The following is a 22,830-nucleotide window of genomic DNA, read 5'->3' on the forward strand; positions in this document are numbered from 1 at the left end:
ATTTGTAACAAAAAGTATCTTACCATCTCGACGGCTTCCTAAATTTCTTAGGTCTTTCACAATCAAAATGACCCCCAAATCTTCGCTACATGGATATTTGTAACGCGATCAGTGAAGGGAAACCCTACCTTTGACTATGCTGCTGAAGATTACCTACCACTCACCATCCGTTCTAGTCTTGATAAACCAATCCTTGAAAACGACACTTAATTTGTTTACGACGGTGATTAATTAAGCGACTGTGAGGACGCCCAATAGAAAGTTGCACTTTTTTCTGTCACTTTGTGGTCACTTTGTAACCTACGGATTATATTTGCATCACATTATTATAATTTAATGTTTATGGTCTAAATGGTTTGTTATATCGTTAATTTTCTAATTTTACATCCTTAATCTACGAAGTGATCTGTGACTAATATTCGATATTTAGGCAAGCTTGGAGGAAACGAAATGAAATAGGTAAGCAAAAATCAGCATATGCATGATGAAAGTGCTTTTTGGTAATACAGATCAGTATTTTGTTAGGAAAATTAAAAATTATCGATCTCACGAGTAAATAGACTAGAGCTTGCATGTCTAGTACATTATAGCAGAAAGCTGTTAGTGAAAATTTGAAGTCTCTAGCTATTGTAATTGCCGAGATTCCTGCCAGACAGCCAGCCAGTCAGTCATAACGAATATAATAGGCCCTAAAAACAGAATTTGGGTTCAAAAATAGAAGGGCCCAAACCGATTGTCCATAGTCAACAATACTGCCCACACTTTCCTAGGGCTATTATAGATATACCTCCATTACATGGTGCAATTCGATGTTCTCGAGTTTAAAATTTTAGGCTGGTTCGGTATTATGGACCTCTGGACACTGCGAAAATGAAAAATGTACTTTGCTTTTTCTGAATTTTCTGAAACTTTATTGATGTGAGTGAGGAAGGTGTAAATTAAATCTGGTATAGGCGCTTGTCTTTCCTTGCACCCTTAGAGTGTGTAATTGTAATATTTTCAAAACAATATGTTTCACGATTTTATCGTCTGGCATTAAATATTTTAAGGTAGCACTAAATCTAAAAGAAAAGCAAGACTTGTCTTTCGTACAGCTTACGATATGAATTTCCATGCTGTAATTAATTATTTAATTAGTAATTGTTCCAGTCCAATCGTCCAATTAGAATTTGCGCGAATGTGAAAGAAACCCTTAAAAGTAGCTCTTGATGCAGATGAATGAGTTTTGCCACTTACGGAGATAATTTCAATCATTTTAGAAGGGTGGGAAATAACCCTCAGTATCCATGGGGGAGGATTATAAGAAGTATTTAACAATGATAATATAAAATATTACCCCCCTCTAATACCCCCTCTGGATTACAAGCAACCCCACGAAAATTTTAAATTACTAAGGAAGTCGTGTAGTACCTCGTTTGATTTCTCGGTCAGGCAATATACAGTCTTTGAATTCTCTGAAAATTCTTAAGAAATGTTTTAAAGAATCTTATTAAGGATTCTTTGATGGTCCTGAAAAAACTGCATACACCTACAGAGTGTTTTCGGTAAATAAATTGAGATAATTTCTGGAAAATATTTAGAAATTAGGGTGTGATTCTTTATGGGCTGTTAAATATTTTCTTTAGAGTCTTTAGTGATTCTATGAGATTCCTCACCTACACCTTCTTCCTTATCTTCACATCTTTCCCGGCGACGTTTACCGAAAAGGCAAAATTGTGGCAACTAAGATTCAAACTTTTCACCGAGTATACGTGTGAAATTGGAGTGCTATTTTAAAAATGAAATAACTTAAAAACCAGAAGAGCGTTATCAGGCAAAAATAGCACAAAATTGAGGTATAAAAAGACACCCGTTTGTAACCAAGCACCCATTTTGCGCATTGCAGTTTCATACCAGATGTTATGACCACACTGTATATTAGCAGCTATATTTAAGTTGGGCGCTTCGTTACTAACAAATCGTAGTTACTGAATTTACTTATTTGCTCTAGGTCCTAGGAGACGAGGAGTGAGCTTTGTGTGTTTTCGTTTTGTTTGTCTTACCGCCGATAACACACTTAAGTTTCGCACTGAATTTATCCGTTCTGCAACCGTAGAAATATTTAAATTGTTTTTATAGCCACCAGAGAAGAAGAGAGAGAATCAGTCTTATTAAGTTTTAGGTCCCCTAATTACCGATTAATAGATATACGCAAATCTAGGTTTGAAACCGACAAGGTCGTGCAGTTTAAGGACACTATCAACGCGATAAGATAATCTCAAACTCCAAGGAACAAATGGGTACTGCTGGACTGTCGAATTTAGAGATTTTATTCCGACTATATTTGGACCAATATAATTAACTGTGATGGGTTACAGCAACAACCTCCGATTAAGTCGAGATTACATCCGTTAGGTGCGCTCTTAAAAAACTTGAATTTTGACGCAGGTCCTGTTAGATATTAATCTTAGATATTTTAAATTAATTTAGTTTGGCGGTTTCATGATTAGCGGGAGGAAGTAGAGCAGTAGACGATTTTATGTTAGGAAAAACCATGCATGTTGAGAGTGAGAGAGAAGCTGTTCATTGTGTGTCGTTCAAGTTAAAATAAAATTAAGTAGTTTTCTACGGTTCATTTGAATTTATTTCCATTACAGGTCCCATATAGAGATCGGCGAAAGACGTACCTAATTAATTAAAAACAGTTTTATGTTGTTTGAACGTATCGAAGGTAGGTATAAGTGTACGAGACGGACTTGAAATGGACGTTTAGATAAATAAAAAAACGCACTATAAAATAAAATCTTTTGCTTTTTGCATTTTAGAAAACTACGTTTTGTAAGTCGCGAAATCTATAGCTTTGTCATAAATTTACTTTTGAAACAATACCCTATTTGAATCATCGATCTTTTGCATTTTAGTGATTAACCGAAACATACATTTTTTTACTTTTTGCATATTTTGCCTTTTGTGTTTCAACCGGATTAAATTTGGATATTTTCCGTAAATTTTATTTTGCCCAAAATCGGCATGAAATCTTCATTTCCATGCCTACTTTATGTCAGGGAAACGTTCGTTTCCATGACGGAGGCAGACCAGTCTACTTTTCCTGCCGCCTGTCACTTTACCGGCCGCACCTGTCACTTTTCCTGCCGCACCTGTCACATTGCTAAATGTCTATAATGACACCTGCCATCAATGACAGATTGGAATTAAATCCAAATTTCTATATGAAAATTGAAATTTTATTTTAAAATACGATTTCGGGTAAAATTTAATACAAAACTCGTCAGTCAAATGCCGTTACTTGACTTGGGGCCTTGTACTTCAATATTTCCTCGTCAGTAACGTGTCATTTTCCTGACTTTTATGTAAATAACTATTGTATTCGGACCGTTTAATTTTTCCTTGTGTATTAAGTTTACCGCACCGTAAATATAGCTTTTGCTTTTTCTTGCACAGTAACTTCAACCGCTCCGTTTAATTGCAAGGTAAGAATTTCCGTTTCACTCATTGTAGGGGAGGGGGGATATTGCTAGCTTTCCCGCACTTGCTTTTGCGCCGATTCCCCCGATTTGCGTTTTGTTGCCTTCGTTCCTGCTAGGGAATTTGCTGTAATTTTGTTTTAGTTTTTCCGAAGTGACCGTCCGGATAAAGTTCCTCGCATAGAAATTGGCGCCCGAGCAGGGACAACAACATCTGGTACAGGTGTGAAGTTGTGTTGAAATCTAAATTTTTTTGAAACCTTTCAATTTCGCAATGTTAATTAATTTTAAAATTTGAATTTTGCAAATTTTTCATATTGATTCTCAACAAGTAAGTGAAGAGCACATCTAATATTGAGCCTCTTCAAAATATTCACATATTTGGGTTTTTACAAATTTTTGTTATTTATTAGAAAGTACTCGGAATCTCACATTTAAATTTGTCAAAGTTTGATGAACAGAATTTGAGATTTCGAAAAATGGTTCGCGACAATGTAACGAGAGAAGTCCACTCTAAAAAGAAATGTTATGCTGAAATTCTATGATTTCCTCATGATTTTCATTTCCATGGACCATTGTAATAGTGAAACCGGAATTTAATGTTTTAGTGTGAAGTGTCCAGGTGGATTTTTCAAAAAAGTTCTCTTTTCGTCTGCACCGGAAGTCCGGTTGCAAATAATTGTTTTTTTATTAAATGGGAAATTGCAACCAGAAAACTGTATCAGAAAAATTATTAAAATAAATGCTTATGACTAGATTTGCGGTTGCCTTATTAACTCTACCTTTTTACCCCCCTGGTTTACTCAAGAGATCTCCTTCTTTTGTCTGAAATTGGTCTACAAAAAGGGCTTCTTTGACTATACTGTCCAGCAAAATGATAAATTACTATACACGGTGTATCTTTTCGAGCGATAAAATTCTTCACTCCGCATTCCGCATTATTTTCTGAGTAAAAAAAAGTCTAATAAAAAATTTCCTCCAGACGACTCCTGCTGGTAAATATTAACACTTTTAGATTTTTAAATCTGGTAACACTACCTAAATTAGACGCAAGTAATTTGAGATTATACGACAGGTCCAAATGACAGTTTGTGACTGATGTAAATTGCAAAGTCAAGGTACTCGTAGACTGGAAAACTCCATTGCATTGATGCAACAATTTAAAAATGTACAAAAAGGCGCAACCTGAGGATTAATAATCTTTTGTATTCATAAGTGCAACACTTTGGAAATTAATGCAAATACTTCTACATCTCCCAAAACTCCGATATAACTGCAATTTTTTTGGTGTACTTACTCATAGTTATTAGCAGTTTGTTATGTGAACTATACTTCCTGAAGGAGTCATCTAGAAGAACATTTTTATTAGACTTTTTACTCAGAAAATAATGCGGAATCCCGTAGTGAAGAGTTTTATCGCCCGAAAAAATACACCCTTATTTATATTGATCAAGAAAAATAGGAAAATATCGAAGACGTTTTAAGGATGCATCTCCTTTGCTACCTGGGTTTTCTATTGAATCGCTTCCTTACTAAATTTCTACCTGTCATGAATTTGGATAGTTAATATCTAAGTCGAGGTGACCGTCTCTTTTACTAGCTCTAAATTGATCAATAATTAGAAATAGAATCGTTCATAATTTACACTTCAAACTTAATCTAGTTTTGCTTTTTATGATGACAAATTGGTTTCCATACAGTGAATTTTGTATGGATGTCGATTGAAATTTACAAGGAATACAAAATTTATAACTAACCTTTTATTTACAATTCTTTCCTCGATATGGACGTCTGGAATTCTTACAGTTAATTTTGAATCAACACTCTGGAGTAGTTATCAGTTGCCTTCATTGGACGCATGCTTGAAAAACACGGACTTGACAGCTTCCAATTCAAGCTGACTTGACAGCTTGAATTGGAAAGTACAAGCACAATAAAGGGTAAAATTATGATACATCAAAAAATTGATTTTTTTCTATAACTTTTTCGTAATAAACGCGAAAAAAATGTCTTCCTTGTTGCAAGCCTCGCAACAATAACGAACCAATTGAGTAAGAGTGCACTTTTAAATTTCTTTTTCAATTTGAATGGCCCTAATGGATATTTCATGTCTTAACGAGAATACAAACATGAAATAATTTTTAATTTCTGATCGAATGACACCAATACCAAGTCTTCAAGTGATGTAGTTCCGGAGCCTTTGTGACTCTGACAGACAGACATCAAGAGCGCAAAACTGAACTTTTTTTTTAAAGTGAAAGTGCACTAAACAGTATAACAATAGCCACACAGCCGTAGGGACGGACAAATTGGTCATAATAGCGCATATTTTGATTAAACTGTAGTGCTTTAAAATTAGTTTATTATTATTATTAGTTTATTTGGTCATAGTACACTAAATGAGAAGGTGGATATAAATGAAAGAAGTTTCTTGATAGGTGCTAATCTTCTTAGACCATATAGTACATGGACTGCTATTAGCCCTATGCTTTCAATACAAAATGGGTGGTCACGGATAGAGGGCACTGTAGTCGTGGGTATGTGAATCTCAGGGTAAACTAAGGTCGTATGAACACCACTCGGATCGCGTAAAGAGCAGCTTTCTAGTAACCGCGTAGTACGGGAAGCTTTTATATACTCTTCATTATTTGCTATACGTTCACAAATAAGAATAAGTTTGCTTTTTTTGGGATATCTAGGCGATTAATTAATTGACGTTTGTGAATTATTTATAGGTTGACAGTCTCAAATCGTGTCTCATCGGACAACTTCGAACAGACTCGTTTACCCTGAAACTCACATACCCAGGCGATGTCCTTGACCATATTTTAGTTACAATTAGCAGTCCATGTACTATATGGTCTAAGGTGCTAATATATTGACAAAACAGCCCAAACAATTCACCATGACTACCACAATCGATATACTACCTCCGTCAAGTTTCCGTCACATTGGCGATTCGAAATGGTCCTGATTCACATAAAACGAAACGACGAGAGTCAATTTCTCATCGACACCAACCGCGGTACGCCGGTCGAGCAATTAGTGAAGAACGTTGTGACGATCTTCAACGGCAGATTAAAAGTGGAGCGAATATGCTGCGAAATGGAAGAGTTGGCAAAGTACGGCACGTTATATCCGCCCGAAATTCTGGGACTTACGGAGGAGCAGGTGTCCGAGCTGAAGTTGGACGATCACTGGGGAGAGCAGTGTATACCGAGCGGTGGTTTTACGTTCGTCAAAGATCCGATCGGTAGGAGAAATGGGAAGCAGCCCAAGAAGGAAATGCAGGATGTTCTAACGAATACTGTCAAGGAGGCTAAGGCGATGATTTCTAAGAAGTTGGTGACGGAAGGGAAGTGTTTGACTGCCAAGATGGTGCAGAATGCTATTGAGTTGTTGAAGGGCGCCGTTATGATAGTGTACCCCATGAAGCTACCTCCTCACGATGTTATTCGTATGGAGTTTGAAAACATCGAGGACTTGGCCGGAACGCAGGCGTCTAAGGAGGTTATCGATCCGATGGCCGCCCAGCTCTGGTTCTGCGGCAGGGAGCTTTACACAGATGGAAAAACTGTCGGTGACTACGTGGGGAAAATCGAGAACTGTAAGGTATCTATAGTTGTGCGTGTTAAAGCTGTTGCCTTTAGTAAAATATGTTAGGTAATCATGAAGTTGTCGATGCGTGGTAGCGGGGCACCAGGTAGAGAGCCAGTTATGAACGAAAATGAGAGAAAACAGTGGATGCTGCAGGCGTATCGTAGGCAGGAGGAGTTGAAGAAGTTGGACGCAGACGATGACGACAGTTACCTTAATTCGGAGTGGGCTGACAGTGGAAACTTGAAGAGGTCGTTCCATGGTATTAGTAATATATCGTGGAGGGTTGGGAAGTAGTGTTACTGGGGGGAAGTTAAAATAATAAGGTTTTCAGCACTGAAAGTGTAATTCTGTGACACACGTTAATTTGTTGTAAACTGAGCCATGCCATTTCCATTTAAAAATTCTTTCTGATTTGTAGTCCAATAAAACTAATTCGAAGAATAGCAGTGCTGAAAGTAGCTTTTTGTCAAATGCCCTAATGGTATTATTTTACATTCAAATGAATGAATTTGGTTTGTCCCATTTTACAGGAAGATTCAGACGTAGCATCATAATAACTGACTTCTTTTCAGTTTTATACATACAACTTGAACACTATGTATCGTACCGTGTAAAACGTTAATAATAAATTAAAGAACATTGCGTCGATTCAGTACCAAACATGTTTAATTTATTTAGAAGTAAGAGAGTCAAAGAAACGTAAAAGAAAGTGATTTTTTTCCAACTTAATCTAAAGTCTGCTTTCTTTCTGCATGGCAAACTGAAATTTGTCAAACTTCTCAAACACACAACAAAACCAAAGGGAATCAGCTTCTCTCCCGTCTACTGAAGATATAGTGATAGCGCTACGCTAGGTATATGCAAATGGAACCCGTTGACCATAAAAAAGAGGCAGAAGTTAATGATTTTTAACATCTTGACCTTAATAATCAAAACTAATCCAAAACATCACAAATCAAACTCCTGGCTTTTGTTCAAAGTAAAATTTCTACTCAAAATCTTAAATTTTAGACTTATAACTCTAATGGCCGTATACAAGGACAAATTTAAGCGAGGCTTAGATTAAGCGTAGCTTATAATCCATGGCAACGATTATTGCGACAATGGTTGCCATGTATTTTAAGCTGTGCTTAAACTAAGCTCTGCTTAAATTTGTCGGTGCATACGGCCATAAGGGTTTAACCACAAAAGTGTGAACTCGAAATTTGAAATTGAGTCAAATTGCCTTTTCGAAGTAAGGTCTGAGCTCTCATGTTGTTAATTTGACTCCGGATTGTATACAAAGAGTTTCACATAAGAAAATAAATTGTGCAATTGTTGAGAGTTGAGAACTCTTTTTGCATAGAATTTTAACTGCACATTCAGGTTTTTGTAAGTATCTGTGTAGGTCATGAAATTTACCTCCCTATCTACCCACCCCACAATGCATCGGACTTTCTCCATATTTAATTAGATCTCGTACTTAACAGTACAATACCTTTTTCTTTTAGATGGGAAGGCAAATATGAGCTAATTGTTGCCAGTAGCCTGAGTCCAATATTCTATCCGCCCAACGAGAGAGTATCCAAGTCTTCGGAAAATTTCCTCAATTTGATACTGCTAAAAACCCATCAATCTTTAAGAGAAGACCTGCTTTTTTAATATTTTCCAAATTTAGAAGTAAAATGACGTCTAAGACCATACCACAGGAGTTAACCAAAAAACCCTTTCAGCAAATATTTATTATTAGATACTTGGCCAAACGCTCGGCTAGACAAATTTTGAAAAAGTGATTTTCGTTTAGAAAGGAGGTCAAAATCTACGTTTAAGGGGAGTGAAAACTTCTACTTTACTTAAGAATATGCCCCACAGCCACACAATACCTAACCTACCCTAACTTTAATTCGTTTCAAGAAATAATGCCAGTCGAGCCCTTTTTCATTTAAGAGTTTTAAGTGATAGATGTTATCCCATCGTAGTCGGATTGAACCGAGCAGGGAGTGTGTCTAAACATTTGCTGTGACCAGCACGATTTTGACTAAATATATTTTAGTTCTTAGTGGTGTCCGTAGAAAATATGTACGAAATTTGGTTCAATTCAATGCAATAGTTCTAGTAATAATATGGAAAAACGTCAAAAATTGACAGTTTTGCTATTTTGACACACTTGCGCAGGGGAGATTCTGACCAAAAGCTCTCTTATGTCTAAGAATATGTGTACTAAATTTGGTTCCAATCGGTTCAGCCGTTTAGCCGGAAATGAGAGGACACAGACACACCGACAGACCGACCGACATCGAGATTTTTTTTGTTTCGGATTCCTGGTGCTTTAAAACGTGTATTTCTGTCAAAAAAGTGAGAGGTCATTTTTACCCCAGTGCAATACCATGATTTTAACGCGGAATTCAACTGACAGAAGACTAACCACGGATAAGTCAGAAGAATCAGTGCCATTGTGGACTTTATACTCGCCGTAAAGTAACCGTAAAATAGAATAGTAGGGTAAGGTAAGTATAATCGTATAAATAACTTTTCCCTATTTTCTCGTCGCGTTTTAACACTCAAATACTGTATCTAACAAAATGGGATAAAGTCAAATTTCCTTATACAGTTGGAGACATGGAAGAAATGCACAACCACATGAAGATTTGGTTCGTAAATAAGTGCTCAGTGTACCAAAAAAACATATACTACATAACATTCAGACGACACACTCCAGTTTGCAACATAACATACGGAAAAGCTAGACAATTATTGCATTCGAATATTTCAAAATTCTTACCCTTATTTTAATCGCTCACTAATTAGATGAAATCGAATAATTAGTAGTGTGTCTACGTCTAAGTGACTATTTCTTGCTAGTAGTTCAATCCAACTAGCTCAAAAGAATAGCAGCATTGAGTTAATTTCTGCAAAACTAAATATCGTCTTTATGTCTTTCTCAATTTAGAGCATGCTCAACGCGTTCTTTGAAAACCATCGCCTAGTTTCAAAAATAAGGATCTCGGGCAATATTTTGCTCAATTATCTCATCACTTGTTCAAACAGGAGTACTGCCTATTATGCACAGGTTTTCTCAACTGCTTTAGCCCTGAATTTAATTTGTTCAGGCAAATCAAATAAAAATAAAATTTACAAAAAAATATAGAAGACCACACTACAAAGGGGGTGTCAGACAATAGCAAGAACTTTTAAGTGTGGTCAAGCTCTCGCGATATCGTGAAACTTGAAGTAAGTAGTAAAGTCTACCGGTGGCTGGGATGTTGACTCAAAAAAACATGAAAACAACTAATTTTTTTTTGTTTCGGAGGAAGGGTCACCCACAATTTCTTCAACGTTGACTGGAAATTTCAGGCCCCAGATGCAGCAGTCTTTGTTGCAATAAAGTTAAAAAATGTCTCTTCATTAAATAAGAACTAAAACAGTACTGCAAAGAATCAATAATGGGCGAGCTTTATTCTTTACTAATTTTTGTTACTTTTTTGTGGTTTTGCTTTACTGTAGAGTTTTACTTTTACGAACTGAAAGTTAGCTACTCGCCCTCATTAATCAAACTGCAAATTCATGAAAAAAGTATCACTTTCAAAACTAGTTGTACAAATAACTATTACAAATGATCCCAACTTCCAATTACTGCGTTAATTTTTTATGCCCAAGAAATGGAGGAATATTTCTAAAATGGCGATGCCTAATTTTTATTGGTTAGTGACTTTCTTTCAGTCAATCCTGAGCTAGTCTTAAGTCGTTAATCATTTTAAGTATTGCTGACGCAAGGTTTCCGCAATCTGATTTTTTCGTTATGCTGATCTCTCGTTATACTCGTACAGCTATTAAAAAAGATGTAATTTGAGCCCTCGCGCAGACTCCCTGACGCCACTGACGATTAGAGGCAATTAAAAGAACAAAGAAGCATTGATCGATGATGCAGAAAAGAGGGATTTCATTACCAACACGGTTTCAAACTTTATTAGTGAAATTCCCACACGGTTGATTTTTTGAATCTCGACACCCTACAACTTCCAATAATATTAAAAAAACCAAAATGGATCTACCCGTAAACCTAACATCAATCACATTTACAACGAATTTTCGAAAAAAAAATTAACTTTAAACCGGCCCTTACGGTTACCAAGATCAAAAAACCCTTTTCCCAAATTTGTATTGTCGATGAAGCGGAGTTTGATAAAGTTATGGGAGCACTTGTTGAATGGGTGCTTTCCATGGTCTTTCTTACACGCCTTTATATATTTGGAAAATATTAATAAATGTGTGATAGGATGTTAATACGATTAAATTGAGAAAATTTTCCAATCAATTGGGCACTCCCTCGTTATTTTGCAGAAAGTAGAAATTTTGACTTAGAGACTGGCAACAATTATAACTCATCTTTAATTAATGCAAGTCTCTCCAAATCCTGCGCCTTGACTTCCCTTCCAGAAGAAAATGATATTGAATATGGAAACACTAACGCGTGCTAATAAAGAGCGGAGGGAGGTAAATTTTATTACCTATGTATGTCAGCTAGGTCCTAAAAAAGTTTAATATGAAGTAAAAAGCTCAGCATTTTTCGAAAGATAACATCATTGGTTTGTAAATTATTATTAACCTTTATTTTGTACGATGAAAGTTCATTAAAAGCCCTTTCTTTTAGGTTTGTACAAGAGCTACAAGCCTATTACATCCCTTTAAAATTTTTAGTTTAAAGGACTCGAAGAAGTTGGTGCTCACATATAAATACTCACTTAATTTTTGTCATACATAAAATTTTCAGTTAGCAAAATGTTTGAAATTAAAAGAGCTATAATTTGATACTGTAGCATATTTTAAGTATCTCCAGTTGTCCTGGAGATTATGAAGAGAAGGACCTTTCCACATACTTGCAGAAATTCGTTTTTCTCTTATAATTCCGATTAATTCAAAATAAAGTACTCTAATCTGCTCAAACTTATAGAAGTTAATATCTACAAAAATAAAGAAAAGTGAAAATGAATCACGACTAATTTGAATTAGGGCGTTGTTTTCGCTGATTTTTTTTCTTAATGAAGTCTCGCCATAATTTGATCAACCTTTATCCTGATTTTTTTAAGGAAAGAAAGCTTTATTTAAATCAGTGTTTTTCAACCTTTTCGGAGACGCGACCCATTTGTAAGTTGAAAAATTCTGGCGACCCCCTGGCGCCTTAATAAAATTATGCCAATTACAAGACTACGTATATAATTTTCATTACTTTGTGACCTTTATCGATCGAAAATTAACCTATAGTTCATTTTAACTGGGGAGCACAATTTTACCATCTGATTTAAATGACGTGCTTGATGAGGTGATCAAAGTTTCAGGAGCTTTACTTCCTACATTACTTTGTATTTCCAATGTTCAAATTCCAAAAATCGTAAGTTACTATCGACACGTACAGCAACACGATGTAGTTCTCTTACTATGAAAGCATTCAGCTAAGGATGAAATTAAAGGACTCCTTGGAAAATTGAGTGTCTGATCAACTTCTTTTTTTTAGAAAAAAACCATTTCAAATGCGAATTATCTCCGAAACGAATCAATAGAATTTAAAAAGCAAAGCAGATTAGTAAGCACGAGTAAATTGGCTTTCAAATAATGTGCCATTTGCCATAGGATTCCATTTAAAATTTTAGGGGTTAAGCTTCCTGCGTAGAGGGGTGAAGACTTGGGTTCGTGATTTGTATTCCAAAAGTTGTCCCCCTCGAATACAAATGTGACGTGTTCGAGGATTTTTCGAAATTTCTAAATTTAATACCCTAAAAGCCCTCTGTATACTTCTCGTTGGGCCACTCTGTATAATAAACAGGCACAACTTCGCAGTAAATTGTAGTTTTTCATTGTATTAGGACCTACAAACAATTGAATTTTTCTTTTACTCGCAGCCCCTCGAGTAGGGCTTCGCGATCTCCCTGATTTAAATAAAGATTTTCTCTAAAATGCATAGTTTTACCGTTTCTCGACTGTGAAACCCCCTAATTTAGCGTTTGACGAACAAGACCTATCTTACACCAAGCCATAGCTCGGTACTTATTGGTCATACAGCAATCCTTAGAAAACTATTCTCTTTGTTTTTTTAAAGCTACAATTTTGTTTTCCACAGTTTTTATAAATAAAATGCACACTTTGGGTTTTTCGCGAATGACCAATTAAAATCATTGATCTTTTCTCAGTTTCGGTTGCAAATAATAAATGTATAGTTTTGGCATAATTATATATAGTTCCTTATCCAAATGAATAAAGTTCAGGATCTCCCAATACAATATAATTGTACCATTATATTCTGTGCTCCCCATCCCCATTCAAATGAACACTTTTTGCTTAGAATGACCTTCTATCTATTCCTGTGGTTAAATTATAATACAACATTTCCATCCCCGAGATGGAGTGGCAACTATAGCAACCATCCCCATGATAAAGCAAAATATAGAACCTTGGGCTATTTTCTACTTCTACCTACTGTCTAAATTTCAAGGTGATCGATTCATTTTTAAAAAATTGCCAGGTGAAAATCTTGGTTTCCTGAAGTACATGGAATAATACCCAAAGCAGATTAGGTAAGGTCCGTAAAAGTGATATGCACATAAGCACAAAAGCACATAAACTGTTATGGGACGATTATTGTCTTTGAACAAATTTGTACCCAAATTAAATCGTAGTTGCTCGCTAATCACATCAAAGAAAATTAATGATCTATATACAGAACTTGCTAACAGGAAGGTGAAGGAACTTACCCTACAAAACACACCGCCGCAAAACGAAACGATTGATTTGAATGCCATCACACAACTACTAATGCCTACAACCTTACGGAACACGACCCCTTTTTTTGCAAGTGACGAAACTACTCCCTGATATCTACCTATGACCCTGACTAATGCAAAACTCGTCTATTTATCATATGTTGTGTTATGAACAGATTGTAAACCCGATCACTTAGAGTATATTTGAGGGGAGATCAAACAAAATGAAATAGGTAAGTATTAAACTGTATTAAACGCTAACAAGTTAAAAAGTAATCGTAAACGATTTACATATAGCGCATTTCCACTTGCATTCATTTCCCATTTGTAAGATGCAACTTCTATAAAATCGTAAAAATCCGGCCACAAATATGAAAGATAGCGTTGCACATGGGCAATCCATTTTTGTCGTGTTACTTCAATGTCAGTTTATGAGAAGAATTTCATTTCAATGCTTTTCTAAATAAGAAACTTGGAACTGCGCATGCGCAAACCTAAATTTTGAAACTAATGTTAGGTTTTCCTTTGTTCCAAGCGCCTAAATATCAAATTTCACTTAAATGCTTCCATAGATAAAAAAAAGTTGGCACTGCGCATGCGCAAAATAAAATTTTGAAACTGGCGCTAGATTTTCCTTTATTCCAAGTGCCTATGTATCAAATTTCATTTAAATTCTTCCATAAATAAAAAAAGTTGGCACTGCGCATGCGCAAAACCAAATTTTGAAATTGGCAGTTGATTTTCCTTTATTCCAAGTGCCTATGTATCAAATTTCATTCAAATGCTTTTATAAGTAAAACATTTTGCAATTCGGTTTATAAAATGGTCGAGATGCGAAAAGGGCACTGTGAATTTTGAATCGATTCGATTCAACTTTTGGCATTGCGTATTATATGGCTAAAGCTATGCCCATATTGAATTTCATGCAATTCAGTTTATAACTAACGGAGATGTAAAAGCGATCGAACATTTCTAAACAAAGTTATCGTTCACACGGACAGATAGATGGACAGACAGACAAAGGAACAGACGGAGAGACCAACCGGCAGGCGACAGATAGCAATGCAAATTTATAAACGATCTCTAGGATCGTTAATAAACGGCAAAAGTGTAAAATTATGGAACATGTAAAAAACGGTTTTTTGTTTTTTTTACAATAACTTTTTTATTATACCTGTATCACAATCTCCGTTTTTAGGCTATCATCACAAAAACGTTGATTTTGTGGTCGCTTTCGCGGCCATAAAGTTTCACTTTATTGTACGCTTCTGTCAAACTTTACTTTATTGTACACATCTGTCAAACTGTACTTATTTGAAACTGATGTGTGAGAAACAGTAATCTGTTTGATACCAAGCGTCTATCTGGTCTAGCCCCATCAAGGATTGGGCCATCACGTGCGTTTTTTTCATTTTCGGACTTGTAGGAATGTTTCACACTATTTTGCATAATCACAATGTTCGCATTTAAAATTATAGTTTGACGTTTCAATCTTTGCTGCTTGCATACCTTTTCGAAGTGTAGAACCAAAACATGAGGAAGATGTTATTGCTTACCTACATTATTATACGAAGAATCACCAGCAATTAACCGAGAACACAAGTAGCTACCTATACCTACCATCAAAGTAGGTAATCAGGTTTCTAATAATTGTACAGCATGTTAACTATAAGGTCTTGGAAGCCACAGTTACGAAGGACCTATTGCATTTGACATTATTAAAATCTTGTGCAACGGAGGAAGTTGTGATTGTACTTTTACTCTCAAATGCCTGCTCTTATATCATACCTATATGACTTAGGGTCGCAACGCTTGCAGCTTCCAAAATTTCATTTGGGGTATCTGAACTGTCGCTATCGCCCATTTTGATACGCACAAAACACACGCAAAGATGCTAATTATAATTTATTACATATGACAGGAAATGCTTTGTTTTTAATTGTCTAAGATAACTATGATTTTCAGAAAAAATATTTTTATGAGCAAATTTTTGAATTCTTTTTTGATGATCGCCTAAAAAATGTTGTGTGCACCTTGGCCAAAAGTGATTTGTTAGGCCTCATCTGAATTGCGGCCTCGGCTACCGCCTCGGCCGCAAACAACAGCTTCGGCCAAAAAAGATCACTTTACGGCCTTGGTACACAAATAACTATTTAAATACTCAAATGCGTGCGAAAAAAGGCCTTTAAAACACACGTGCTTTAAAGTTGCTAAGTAACGATACTTCAAGCATGACTTTTGAAACTGTCATCTGGGGCTGAAATAAAAAATCCTCTAAAGGTCGCTTTCTGTAAATGCAGATCATTTCTTTGGCTTGTACCTATCCTTTGCTTGAAGGTTTCACAAACGCGCGTAATTTAGGGTATGCTTCCAAATCTGTTCCACTTTTTAATCGCAGCATTGTTTGAAGTTTTGAGTTAATGCACCAAAAGATAGGAGATTTAAATACCTTTCACATTTCCTTCATATATCCCAGCATTATCGATGCATTTAAGACTTTATTCGTAAGTAACTTCCTATTCATCCATGGAAACAACTTTTCATATTCTTTATAATAGGCTTTACTGGAGTTGGATTTTACACCTACCAACGTTTGTTTTGTATAGATTTTACAACAATCGATTTAATGGACGGTGTATTATCTTTTTCAACGGAAATCGTTTAATTCACAAAGACGATGATTTTTATAAGCAAACGTCAAGTGACATTTCCATGGCAATCGTGAAATTTCGAACACCCAGCCCACTTAATGAAACATGTATTCGAGTATAACGTCAATATGATTTCATTGTATTTCCTATTTTTAAATTATACTGCAGGTATAATAAAAAATACTATAAGATACACGTGTATAATTGTTCTTTAAAGCACTTGCAACGTTAAAGGCACTCCGCTTTGCGTCGTGCCCTTAAACTCGTTGCGCGTGCTTTAAAGACTTGATTGTACACTTGTATCTTAATATACTATTTTTGTAAGCGGTACAGAAAAAATTCCTTCCTTGGTACAAGACTCGACACCATAACGAACCAAATAGCGAAAAAAGTAGAACAATAGCTCTTAAGATAAAAAACTAGTAGCGTCGCAAAACAAGCGGACGGACGGACGGACGGACAAAGTGGCCACAATAGCGCATTTTTTTTTATTTTTGTGGAAATGCGCTAAAAAGGGGAGAGCTTCCTTACATATTCCTCGACTTTGGGGAAAAAAATTTGCGATAACGTTTTGTTTAACTCAAAGTGATTACCAAAGCCATAATACTACAACATTTAGGTTCTTGCCCAATGAGTAACCAAGTACGTTCTCCTATATTTACGTAAGAATGGTAACAAATGATGAGCTGTAATTAAAACAGATCAAAATGAGTTCATTTCAAAACACACGTTTGAAAGTTTTGGGCGATTTTTAGGCTCAAAAGCTGTTCCAAAACTCCCTTGTAATGACGATGATGACAAAGATCTAATAATGAGACAGAATGAAGTCATCAAGGGCACAAATCCTAAAGCAAATCCAAAAGTACCTACTACGTAAAATGTACACCCATTTTGATCATTTACGTGCAAACGCCCTACAACAAAGTCTCCTCTTTGAACTGGCGCCGTCAGTTTAACAAACTTTTATAAATGAATGTATGTACAGCGTGTCTCGCTAAGTACTTAAATATATATAATAATAATTACATGCAACCATTTTATAATGTAAGAAAACAAATTAATTAGGCACACCGCCTTTCTTCAAATTTGAATACCTAAATCAATTATAAACGATACAAGAGCAGAAAATTCTCCACAAGTTGGCAATGATGAAGAGTGGTGTATTAACGAGCGACAAGAATACAATCCAGCGTTAGAGTAGGTAATTTTATGAGCACTGATTGCACGAAACGGAAACTTATAACGTGACATTTTGAATTTTAAACCTAGAACTTTGAAGTTTAATAAGAAAACCCTACTCAAAACTTTTAAATTTAAAATTTGCAATCATAAGGCAAAATCTTCAAGTAAAGTATGCTTTCAAAACTTAAACGAATATTTACTACACGATGACTAGGGGTATTTCGTGAGGAATGAATATGTAATTGTTGCAGCAGAATTTAATAAACATATCAATTACTCGGTGCTCCCAAATAAAACAATCGTACAAAAAACTTAGGTTTCATTTGAATTGAATTCATCGATTTACATGAAAATTTGGGATTAAACTCAACGTAACCTCCACTTCAAGATCCATTATGTTAATCCGATGGACGCTCTTAATTTTTTATGGGTGAAAACTGCCCCTTTTTGTCAAAACCCTATAACTATACAGTATGGTGCAAATGAAAAGAATAAATTTATTCTTTTTTAACTCGGTGACTGCAGGGAAAATCCTGAGAGCAGTTGATTCTGTATTTTAAAAATATATTATGTCTACAAATTTCATCTCTTAATTGAATACTTTTAGAGTGAGGGTGGCAACACCTAAATTTGTAAATAGGAAGTAGAGGCGTGTGGTACATCATTTGAAAGGTTTTTAAATTCTCTTTTCCAGCATCATATCAATAATAAAATCGGTTGTTTCCAAATCGAAATGATCTGTTGGTGCAGCAACATAGTGGCGCGCCCCCAAACCATGCGGTCTAAAATCAAGAGAAGTGAGATCTGCGACCTCGGTGGTCACTAGAGTGATCCTATAATCCACCGATCGGGGTTCGATCTGTCTATTCCTGTGGTCAAAATAAAATACAAAATTTCCATCCAGGAGATGGAGTGGTAACTACCCTTATGGTAAAATTGGCGATTTGGTCCCTAAGCTAACTCCCACTTACTGTCAAAATTTGAAGTTAATAGATTCATTTTGAAAAAATTGTCTCGGTTTCCTATAGTATATTATTTAGTAGATTAATTGAATTTTGGAAGTTATAACGCCTCTATTATGAGAATTCCGCTGCCAGAACGTTAGCCGTAGAAAAAAATATAAGATGAGTCAGTATTTCCTCGATTCAGAGTACACTAATGCAACGTAACGTACGGAAGATGTTTTCGGTATGCCTGTCAACAGATTTGTATCCAAATTAAATCATAATTTCTCGCTAATCGAACCAAATCGGGAAAATTAATGATCTAACTATATAGACCTGCTAACAGAAAAGTGCAGAAACTTACCCTTAATATTTGTACAAAACACTGCCACAAAACGAAACGATTAATTCGAATATCGGTACACGACTACCACCTAAAAGCGGTACTCTACTAAAATGAAACCCCTTTTTTGCTAGTGACGAAACGACTATCTCTCTGATACGTATTATGACCCTGACTAATTCAAAACTTGTCTATTTAACATCTGTTGTTTATGAACAGTTTGTAAACCCGATCTGCTAATCAACACTTGAGTTGAGGGTAGATCAATTTAACAACAATATTAAATAAGGATTAAACGCGAAAAGAGGAAAGCGCATTTCCCTTACATAAATTTGCTTACCGAATTTCCCCAGCTTCCTGATCCCATTTGACATAGTTGGATCATCATTTAGAAATTTGCCAATGGCCTAATCAATAAGCCGGGCAGATATGGACTCTGCGCCCCCAGAAACCCTCGAGAAACGTTAAGCTAAGCTATTTTTCCGGCTTTTCATTTGTAATTTTTATGCAATGTAAATACATAAGGGGTGTAACAACCAGTAGATATTGTACATCTTTGAGATACGAACTGATTGCAAAAATGTACAGCTTACAACTCCTCATTTCCCTGGTCTAATGGGTTCCCAGAATCATAACTTGAACCAAGAAAAATGTTGACATTTTTCGATAAAAATTTAAGGGCGCATGAAAAAAATGGACGGATATCTACTTAAATTTAAACAAATAGCTTAAATTAGTATTATAAATTTATCATCGTGAATTTCCAATATGTTTAATTAGAATGTTTTGGTTTGAGACAGTTTGCAATCGCTATAAGAAGCGTGTTTATTGCGTGGAACTGAAATGTATTCATTTCAGCCCACAAATCGGGTACGTTTCATCTTAAAACAACCGTGAGATAATTGGCGATACTTCATCAACATTAATAGCCGCCTTTATTGTCAATCAATTGCCATAGATTAATCGATAATGGACGTAGGATTATGATTATGACACATCCATTTGATTCTTTCGCACGCAATGCAATATGCAAGTGCGGGCGTATCTTTAATTGAATTATTTTCAAATTCACTGCTTACTAATATCATTGACGTTAACTACCATTGCAATAAATAATTAAAATTGTACTATTTGGCCAAGTGTGACCGTATTTAATTGAGCTACTAATTAACATACACCTACTACGCTCTCTCACTGCTAATAAATTAAATCGTAATATGGGGTTTTTGGAAATTATATCTGTGACAGGAAAATTGTTTACTAAATTTAATTTACGGTGATTTCGAGCTGTTCATGCAGTTTTACGGAAAATTTCACAACTCAAAACCAGTGACTTTTACACCGTTACATTATTTAAACTGATTTGGAAACCCAATTATTTAAGACACATTCATATTGAAAACGTCGAGTAATTTTCAATATCCGGTCTTTTCAACTCCCTGCAAATTTGTACACTCTAGATAAATACATTTACCCGAAATCGTCTTGTCAGGTAATTTTAGTTTCGATGACAGTGGTAGTAATACGTTGACTGCTTTCCCTGCGCCATGTCATTTTACCGGCCGCACTTGTCTAATGGTTAATGACTTTTTATAATTTATTTAAATAATTAATTTATATATTTTTGTTAATTAAAAAGTTCTATATGAAATTTGAAATTTTATATTAAAAAAGACGATTTCGTGTAATAGTTATTTACATAAAACTCAAACAGTCAGAAAAATGACACTTTACTGGCGAGGAAATATCGAAGTACAGGCCCCTTTAGTTTCCGACACCTTTGGAATTTTTGTGTGAACAGGGAATTAGAACTGGCAAGGAGTCTGAGTGCAGACCAAAAAAATACCCGTGTCATCATTCAATATATGCAATTAAAACGGAAACACTTATACTAAATATAAAAATAAATAACGTGCATTGAAGTGCAAAAGAGTGCAAACAATTAAATTTTTAGGTGCCCATTAACAAATTGCACGAATAGAACAATAGATCATTTATACCTGAAAATAAAGAACAGCAATTAGTTATTCAATATTGTTGTGAAAATGTAATTATGATGCACAAATGCCACTAACATTGTTTTAAAGATTAAAGTAAATATAATTTGAACAATTTTAAATAATTAGGTAAAGTAATTTACCTAACTAAGACCTATACAATTTATTTACCTTTACCTTTTCTTTCTCTTCAATTCGATTCGTATATCTAAATCGAAGGTTTTTCTGAATGAACATTTCGCCCATCAAAACAGAGATTGAGTTTGGTACGAATTGTGCAACAAGGTGGTAATTACTGATGGCGAGACTACTACTCTGGTGCAATAGACTAACTTCTACGTGACGTGAGTAATTAACAATTGCCCATGTATGTGAGTCATACTATCGACTTTCGCCTCATTTATACCTGTTAGTTTAATTAAAACGTAATCTTTTCTTTAGAATGTTACATTTCTTAAAAATTCGCTTTGTTAATGGGACATGGCTACTAGTTTGGTTCCCATTTTATTTAAACCCTGATAACCACCTTATTGTACATTGTACAATTACCGTTTTTCTCACAATGTTATAGTATTCTCATTCAACTTGTGAATTCAGTCTGACAAGTTCGATTTATAAACCGAAAATTTCGACTAATAATTCGACGTTTTTGCTTCAACACTCCTCAGTGAAGATGGGAAGTACTGATGGTTTCTCCTGCCTTTACGGTAATGAGGAGTATAGTTCATCAAAATTGCGAGTAAATGAAGATTGACTGAACGTGGTTCGAATCGTCACCCATTTTGCCCATTGATCACGTTTTTTCTACCCCTAACTGACTTCTTACTCGCTCTACTTCCTAGCGGCAAATATTCCCAACACCCTTACAAAGCTTGGTACAGGAAAAAGTTAGTTATCGTTACATGGCTGATTGTTTGTAAAGTATCCTAGTATATAGTCAAGTACATATAAATCGTCATGTCTGCCAGCGAAATCCGGTGGCTTAAATCTGGGACGGTGAAATACGTCAAATTTTAATAAAATTCCCGATTTTCCGATTATATTTACCTCTGGCATCTTTGTTTTGAACCCGACACAAAACGCTATAGGTCTTTTTTTGTATTTAACATTTTTGGCCATGGTGCTTACGTTTCGAGAAAAGTGCAAATTTACAAAAAATTATAAAATAAATAGTTTAACTTTTATGGCCCTTTTAGACTAATCTCTTAGACTTTAAAAAAATTATAGACTATAGTCTCTAAAATTCATAGAAAGTCGGTTTGTTTTATGTTGACCGAAACCTGAATATTTCTGATAGACAGCCCGCAGAGCTGGCAGAAGTGAGAAAAATTACGCTACTATAATTATACTAAGAAATACTGTGGAAAAATCTTGGGAAAAACTACCAAAAAGAGACAGCATCTAACATTTGTAGAGCCGGCTTCCTTTAGATTTCCTGACAATGAACTATACACTATTTTGATTATATTCTGCGATACAGGAGACAAACTACTACAATCATTACTTTCAGTAGGTCATAAAGAAATAGCCAATAGAAACAAAGGTATGGTTGGTTAGCGCCGCATAATAAACACTTGATCCTATTGCCTATTTCATAATGATCTGATAATAGTGCCTAATGATGGTATATACCCTCCATAAGACCTTGCCTCTACATTTCTAGAAAAATTTCTTGTTTTAGATCGCCCTCATTAATCAAACTGCAAATTCATGAAAAAAAGTATCACTTTCAAAACTAGTTGTACAAATAACTATTTCAGCATAACATAAGTCTGGATACACTATTTGAAACTTGTGTCATAGCCTTATACCGTTTTTAGTACTTTATGGCTAGTTAACATTTTTTGTGTTGGTAACCCTACATTCTCATAAATGGAGTATGCTACGTTACAATATCCGACCAGAGTATATGGGC

General features: G+C 35.3%; 2 protein-coding genes across 11 annotated transcripts in view; one reads left to right on the forward strand and one right to left on the reverse strand.

The window, feature by feature from the left end:
- Positions 1-22,830, reverse strand: part of LOC116167729 (organic solute transporter alpha-like protein) — a 69,904-nt gene that overhangs the window by 20,701 nt on the left and 26,373 nt on the right. The window contains exon 7 of one of the 10 annotated variants that reach the window (XR_004144627.1): positions 165-300. The exons of 6 other annotated variants lie outside the window; for them this stretch is intronic. Coding sequence is in view for 1 of the 4 variants with exons in the window: in XM_031483223.1 (XP_031339083.1) it covers position 300 (1 nt within the window). In the remaining 3 variants the exon portion in view is untranslated. Of the gene's footprint in view, positions 1-23; positions 301-22,830 lie in introns of those variants that run through there. 3 more of the 10 variants (XR_004144628.1, XR_004144626.1, XM_031483223.1) reach the window with 3 other exon arrangements.
- LOC116167734 (cilia- and flagella-associated protein 298) lies at positions 6,383-7,667 on the forward strand. Its single transcript, XM_031483230.1, has 2 exons — positions 6,383-7,076; positions 7,128-7,667. Exons 1-2 carry the CDS (start codon positions 6,429-6,431, stop codon positions 7,356-7,358), a joined length of 879 nt encoding a protein of 292 aa, XP_031339090.1. The 5' UTR covers positions 6,383-6,428; the 3' UTR covers positions 7,359-7,667.

The sequence above is a fragment of the Photinus pyralis genome, unplaced genomic scaffold (assembly GCF_008802855.1).
Source record: "Photinus pyralis isolate 1611_PpyrPB1 unplaced genomic scaffold, Ppyr1.3 Ppyr1.4_LG4, whole genome shotgun sequence".
Taxonomy (NCBI): Eukaryota; Metazoa; Arthropoda; class Insecta; order Coleoptera; family Lampyridae; genus Photinus; species Photinus pyralis.

Bases quoted from the DNA above. Each gene is read 5' to 3' on its own strand.
- LOC116167734 (XM_031483230.1), top strand. From the start codon at position 6,429: ATGGTCCTGATTCACATAAAACGAAACGACGAGAGTCAATTTCTCATC. The intron at 7,077-7,127 runs GTATCTATAGTT...AAAATATGTTAG, and splicing joins GGAAAATCGAGAACTGTAAG to GTAATCATGAAGTTGTCGAT.